We start from the raw sequence: 6,895 nt of genomic DNA, 5'->3' as shown, positions 1-6,895 counted from the left end.
AATAAAAAAGGTAATTATTTACCTTCAGATTTGGTATGGGTTTTTTCTAAAAAATTGGGAATATAAAACGACATGGCCTTTGGAGAATGGTGGGGAATGGAATCGGAGTCTAGAAACATAGCTGATAAAATCCTGGATACAATGGATGAAGGTTTTGGTTGCACTCAATATTTGCAGAACATTACATTTGTGTTTTCCTTTATTCCGTTTCATTAGTATATTTTCGGTTTTGTGTTATTCTATACTATATATTCTATACTCCGTTCTGTGGTGAAGAACATTTTTGCAAACTATCACAATTTTGTGATCTAATATGAAAGTTATAATGTTATTCTTCAGCAGATTAAATCCTTCTATATGTTCGTCAGAAGAGTTGGTTTTGTTTAACGATACCACTAGAGCACATTGATTTATTAATCATCGGCTACTGGATGTCAAACATATGGTAATTCTGACAGTCATAGACAGGAAACCTGTTACATTTTTCCATTAGCAGCAAGGGATCTTTTATATGCTCCATCCCACAGACAGGATAGCACATACCACGGCCTTTGATAAACCAGTTGTGGTGCACTGGCTATGTCTGTCAGAGTCCAAGTTCAGATTTAGGTTTACTAGTTTACCTAGTGTATCTCTCTTGAGCATGTAGACATCAGAGTCAGAACAGAAGTCCGAGACAAGACTTCCGACCTTTCTCTCCACCTGGTCCTTATCCAGAGATCGTTTTGGAACAGTCCAGTGTTCTGAATGCTGCACCATGTCATTCTTGAAAAAAAGAAGAAAAAAAAACGCAAACAAAAACTGCTACTATTGCTGGTGCTACTACTACTACTATTACTACTACTACTACTGCTACTTTTTATGTCACTTCTACTACTACTACTACTACTACTACTACTACTGTCGTGCTGGGGTGTCATTATGCATATATGCTATTCTACTACTACTACTACTACTACTACTACTACTACTACTACTACCACTAATACTACTACTGCTGCTACCACTACTACTACTACTACTACTGCTACTGCTACTGCTGCTGCTGCTGCTGCTACTACTACTACCACTACTACTACTACTATTATTATTAAAGGTAATGTCCTGAGTTTGCTTCGTTTGTAAGACATTTCAGGCTAACGGAGCATCTTTAATAACTAAAATAACGTATTAAATATATTATTTTGTTCTTCTTTATAATATCAGTGTCTGTATAAACAAGGTGTTTGTTGTCATCCTAATGTTTGTAATAGGCCAAATGGTACCTACTAATAGTTTTGTGTGTATGAAAAATATACGAATGTATTTAGAAGTAAAATGAAATATGATTACTACAAACATTAGCATAGAACTGCAAACACATTTCGAATCTAGACACTAAATATTCTAAACAAATGTATTAAATGTATGTAATATATAATTTTAGTCGCCAAAATATATTCTGTTAGTTGGGAAAATCATATAATGTTCGTAAACCGCGGACAGCCCCTTTAAAATTACACATATTTCAAAATAGACCGGTCGGGGCTAAACAATGGCTTCGAAACTAAAGTCCGAAGCAAAGTGTTAACAACTACGATAAAGTACGCTCCTACCTTTAATTACCGTTAGATTTTCTCCACTTTTTATCCAAACATAAATCGTTGAAACAAAAATATATTGACATGGATTCCACATACTAGACTAAAACTATATCGACTTTGTTAAGATCTCCTAGGACAAAACGCATTCACGTTTTCGCCGTCTGCCATTTTGCTTTTTTTTTTGTGGAATACTCTTCAAGAGGGGTGGAAACCTAATCTGACATCATGATGAGAACGTTTACTTTGAATACCCCTTTTCACTTTCCCCTACTCATAGTAAATTGTAAAAAAGAAAATAGTACTCCACTCTCAATGATCTTCTTGACATTTTCGTATGTCTCCCTTTTCCCGAGCGGTTTCACCCAACATTCTCGTTTTACAGGGTCCTTCATGGCAACCAAGCGCTGGAAAAATAGCACAAAAATAAAAGTAAAAAAATAAAAATAAGGCATTTGCACCTTACCATATTAGTTCGACCTTGTATGTGCTTTATTCTTTCAGTTTAGTAATGTTATTTAGCGTTTTAATTGTTACACGCATTTTCTGTATATGTGTGTTGGAATCTTGTCAATAAAGATGATGTGTGTAGGGTCTAGCTGAGGTGCTGGAGTCGTATGATCGAACTTCCTTGGCGACCCATTGGCCTATGTCCGGTATATCACAAGTTCCGATATGTGTTGTCTTGTCTGTTGAAATGCAGATAAATGATTTATTGATGCAAACGTAGAATTGTAGCTTATTTCCTCTGAATACTGTGGGGTCGATCCCTGTCGGTGGGCCCATTTGGTTATTTGTCGATCCAGCTGTGACGGCATATGCTCTTATATTTTCGGCTGTGGCGATGTTAATTGTTTTAGACGGCCGTGTGCAGCTTGGTTACGTAATACCCCCGCGCGACGGTGGTAGAGCTGTTCCCAATATGCACTTAGACCAGTTGTGGAGGCCATGTGGCCAGTAGTTACGTAATAACTTCGGTAGTGCGGTTTATGACCTGGGTATTGCTAGCGAACTGGCGACAGTAAATCTGGCCATCTAAGAGAATATACCGACTCTGGGAGTTGTGGAAATATCACATGATAGGTGAGGTACCGCGTTGTGCCCCCAGGCGAGATTCGGTGTCTCTGGGATTTTTTAATAAATAGATAGGATTTTAGATATATCGAGGAGAAACATTAGAAGGCTCCCGGGGAACGTAGTCCGACTGGACTAGTAAATATATTTTTTTCTGCTCTGTTGTATAACCTTGATGTGATTGATGTGAACTTAAATATTTAATACTGTATTATACCAATATTATTTAGACAGTGTCTCCGGTAATCTGACGAAGTAAATTGTAGGCTTCACTGTTCTAATATTTTTATAAGAGTATTTGATAATATAAAGCTTAGCCAGTCATCCTAGAGGACCTAGGTAAACTGTAGGTTATTGTCTTTATTGTGATATGTACCAGTATTAATCCAGTATTACAAGGTTACTGAATGAGTAGTTAAGGGTTAATTACAAATTAACCAGTTAGGAATAGAGTTGTAATTCCTTTATTAATTAAGTTCCTCTGGCAGCGTTTATCAATTATCACACGTGTGGATGCTGTATCACGGTGAAGTAACAAGAATACTGTGTAAACTAGACACCTAGTGATTAACTAATTAAGTGATTAGTTCTGGGTTGTTATTATTTGTTGTTGTTAATTAACTACTGCGGCAAGTGCATTTGTCAGCGTAGTGTTAATACAGAGTCCAAAGTGTATTGTGTTTTGTTGTGTTTTCTAGTGAACTAAATGTGCTAAATATATACTCTTCAAAAGAAGAAACGCAAAACCACATTGTCGTAACATTTGGAGAATTGATTTAATTATTGAATGGTGAGTCCGATAATTACCAAATGTTGCAGGATTGTTCACAATTCACTCTAGTCCATTGTGAGTAAGTGATAGGACACACCACCAAGGTCAAGGTCATCTGGAGTCAATACCGGGTGTGGCCTCCGCGTGTGTTGACAACTGCCTGGCACCGCCTGCCCATTGAAGCAACCAGAGTACGGATGACGTCCCGGGGGATGGTGGCCCACTCGGCCTGCAAGGCTGCTGCCAGCTCGGGCAGGGTCTGGGGCTGTGGTTGTCGCTGTCGGAGGCGTCGGTCCAACTCGTCCCATAGATGCTCAATTGGGTTCAAATCCGGTGATATCGATGGCCAAGGAAGGACATTAATGTTGTTGTTCTGTAGGAAAGCCGTTGTGAGACATGCTGTGTGAGGCCTGGCGTTGTCATGTTGGAACACTGCGTTGGCGTTGGCCATAACTGGAACGATGTGTGGCCGGAGGATCTGGTCAATGTAGCCCTGTGCATTCAGGTTGCCCTGCACGTGGACCATGTCAGTTCTGCCAGTGTGTGAGATGGCTGCCCACACCATGACATTACCCCCGCCGAATCTGTCCACTTCCTGCACGCAGTTTGCCGCATAACGTTCACCACGACGCCTATACACGCGACATCTTTCATCATGACGTCGGAGCAGAAATCGGGACTCATCACTGAACCACACCTGTCTCCATCGCAGTTGAGGCCATTGTCGATGAATCTGGCACCACTGCAGTCGGAGTCGACGGTGTTGTGGTGTTAAGATGACACCTCGAACTGGACGTCTGGCACGAATTCCTACCTCACGTAGGCGGTTCCGTACGGTCTGGTCGGATATCCTGCACAAACCTGGTATTGCTGCGGCTGTGGAGGTGGCAGTAGTCAATCGTTCCCGAAGGTGGCGTACCCGGATGTAGCGGTCCTGCCCGGGGGTAGTGACCCGTGGTCGACCGGATCTAGGGAGGTCACGTGTTGATCCATGTTGCTGGTAACGGTCCCACAGTCTGGAGATGGTGCTTGGGGACACATGGAATGCCCTGGCAACGGCCGTTCTGGATTCGCCTGCGTCTAGTCGGCCGATGGCATTCTTTCTCTGCGGTTCACTGAGACGTGGCATGTCCTGGATTGTCAACTGTCGGCCAGATACAGAGGCCAGGCAAGCGAACACCCTGCACTTTTATACTGTCGGTGTTCATGTTGCACGTGCAGACAACGCACGTGCAGTGGTGACATGGTTTGCACGTGGCTGCGTTTTTGCGAATATTCATATTTTGGAACTTTATTGTACAGTAGCTGCGTTTTATCGAATGTAACCGTGGGAATGTATTTGGGACATGCAATGACCTTATATTCACAAAGCATGAACCGGTAGGAAACATAAAATCGGAGTTATAACCCATTTGTACCCTTTTGCCTTTCTTTTTTTGAAGAGTATATATTGTTTTTTATATACGATCTTATCTCTGATTATACCTAGAGCCGAGCCATGCAGGTATTAGACTGCCCGATACAGAGAGATCTAATAGATATACAGTTAGGAGAGATATTTGGATAATCGTGTTTTATTCAGTTACGGGTATTATAGGATCCCCGTGACACCAGCCATTGCACCACGACAGGTATATCAGAGGTTGTGGCATGTGTTGTCTTGCCTGTTGGATGGTGCATATGAAAGACACCCTTGCTACTAATAGAAACATGTTTCGGATATCTTCTCTTAGACTATATGTTTGACATCCAAGAGCCGATGATTAATAAAGCAATGCGCTCTAGTGGTGTCGTTAAACAAAATAAAACTTTTTTTTAAATGAATACTGTGTGTCAGCAATAACACGTTTCAAATTCAATAACTGATTATTAATTTATCAATGAGTTGTAGTTGTACCATTCCAAAGAGACGTTATAATCGAAATTTGAATGTCTGCAATGTGATTACCTTTTCAAAGTCGTGCTGGTTGATGGTTCTCTTGATGCATCTCCCTGGACGATTGACGGCGTCTGGTATGAGAAGCATACTGCGTCGATTCAGGCCCACGGAGGCGTGCACTTTGTCACCATTGTTGTTGGTTGTTATGAAATGCCACTAAGAAGCAAAACACGAAATTAACAATATTCAAATTGTTGGCGCTCTTCCGGAAACAACCGGTTTATTATTTGAGGTTTAGCCAATTACATATATAGCTTAGTTAATTGTATGTGCACAGGGACACACTGGTACGCGCCAAAACGTGTATGGTTTCATTCAACTTATTATGTTAAAAGTGTCAGGATTCGAACTTTCTACACTGACTAGCATGACATTTTGCATTCCGCAAACTTAACTGCTCTGTCCCCAGGACATCTTGATAAATTAAAACAACCTGTGTACTATTTGATGTTTAGCCGGTTACATATATAGTATAATTAATTGCATGTACACAGGAACACACTGGAAGGAATGGTTTATTTTAGGACGCACTCTAGGGACACACTGGTATGCGCCAAAATGTGTATGGTTTTATTCAACTTATTGTGTTAAAAAAATAAAACTCACAGTATAAAGTGTCAGGATTCGATCTTTCTACACTAACTTGCATGACATTTTACATTCTGAAAACGTAACTGCTCTGTCCCCAGGACATCCTGATAAATTAAAAGCGTAATTAACTGTAGTTAAAAAATGTGTACTGTCAAATACTTGGTTTGGAAGTCGTGTAACAGTCTTGTATTGCTATTTATCATTTACTCTTTTTTATTGCAAAGTGGCTAAAGTAGAAATGTCTGCCCAGTAAATATAATATTTAAAAACAAGAGTGTCTGTTGGGAGGATTCGACCCTGCTGCACTGACTAGGATGGCATCGATGCGATAGTCACATTGAATGAGGTCAGTTACGAAGTCTCTCTCTCTCTCTCTCTCTCTCTCTCTCTCTCTCTCTCTCTCTCTCTCTCTCTCTCTCTCTCTCTCTCTCTCTCTCTCTCCCCAATCATATCCTTATAAAGTAGTGATGTTACAACTGTAGGGTAGCAATATGTTTACGGTATATGGTACAAAGACGTTTTAAGATAATACAATATTCTATGGACTCTCCCTAAACCGGCACCTCTGTAAACCAGATTTCTGTTTCAACCGGCACCATTTCAAGGTCCCGTGCATTGACACTAGCTTGGGAGAAAACCAGTCTAATCCAGCACTTATGGACGCATTTCGTCAGTCATCCTTGAAGCTGCTTTAAACAAAGTTCATTGTGTATAAAACCGTTTTCTGTAAATCATATGACAATAAGAAAAAAACACGTTATTCTTACTTCAGTGGAGTCGGATGCTGATGTCGCTGCAGTCGCAAAGACCAGCATACAAAACAAAGCCAAACACTTCATTTCTAGTAGTCAAATTATCTGAAACATAATATTAAATCTCTTATCTTGTATTTTTATTACTATATCATTAGCATGGGTAGGAACAGAGTATCTAGCAATA

General features: G+C 40.4%; 1 protein-coding gene across 1 annotated transcript; it reads right to left on the bottom strand.

The window, feature by feature from the left end:
• Positions 1 to 492: 492 nt before the first annotated feature.
• Positions 493 to 6,876, bottom strand: LOC121386361. Its single transcript, XM_041517241.1, has 4 exons — positions 6,724 to 6,876; positions 5,375 to 5,521; positions 1,886 to 1,987; positions 493 to 765 (listed from the first exon to the last, which is right to left on the bottom strand). Exons 1-4 carry the CDS (start codon positions 6,793 to 6,795, stop codon positions 508 to 510), a joined length of 579 nt encoding a protein of 192 aa, XP_041373175.1. The 5' UTR covers positions 6,796 to 6,876; the 3' UTR covers positions 493 to 507.
• Between the last annotated feature and the right edge of the window lie 19 nt (positions 6,877 to 6,895).

The sequence above is a fragment of the Gigantopelta aegis genome, chromosome 12, assembly GCF_016097555.1.
Source record: "Gigantopelta aegis isolate Gae_Host chromosome 12, Gae_host_genome, whole genome shotgun sequence".
In the NCBI taxonomy this organism is placed as follows: Eukaryota; Metazoa; Mollusca; class Gastropoda; order Neomphalida; family Peltospiridae; genus Gigantopelta; species Gigantopelta aegis.
Note: the sequence above shows the minus strand (reverse complement) of the source record. Positions and strands in the feature narration are given on the sequence as shown.

Coding starts and splice junctions, on each gene's coding strand:
- LOC121386361 (XM_041517241.1), bottom strand. CDS start 6,795: ATGAAGTGTTTGGCTTTGTTTTGTATGCTGGTCTTTGCGACTGCAGCG. Junction 5,522..6,723: donor CAGCATCCGACTCCACTGAA/GTAAGAATAACG, acceptor TTTGCTTCTTAG/TGGCATTTCATAACAACCAA. Junction 1,988..5,374: donor ACCAGCACGACTTTGAAAAG/GTAATCACATTG, acceptor CTATTTTTCCAG/CGCTTGGTTGCCATGAAGGA.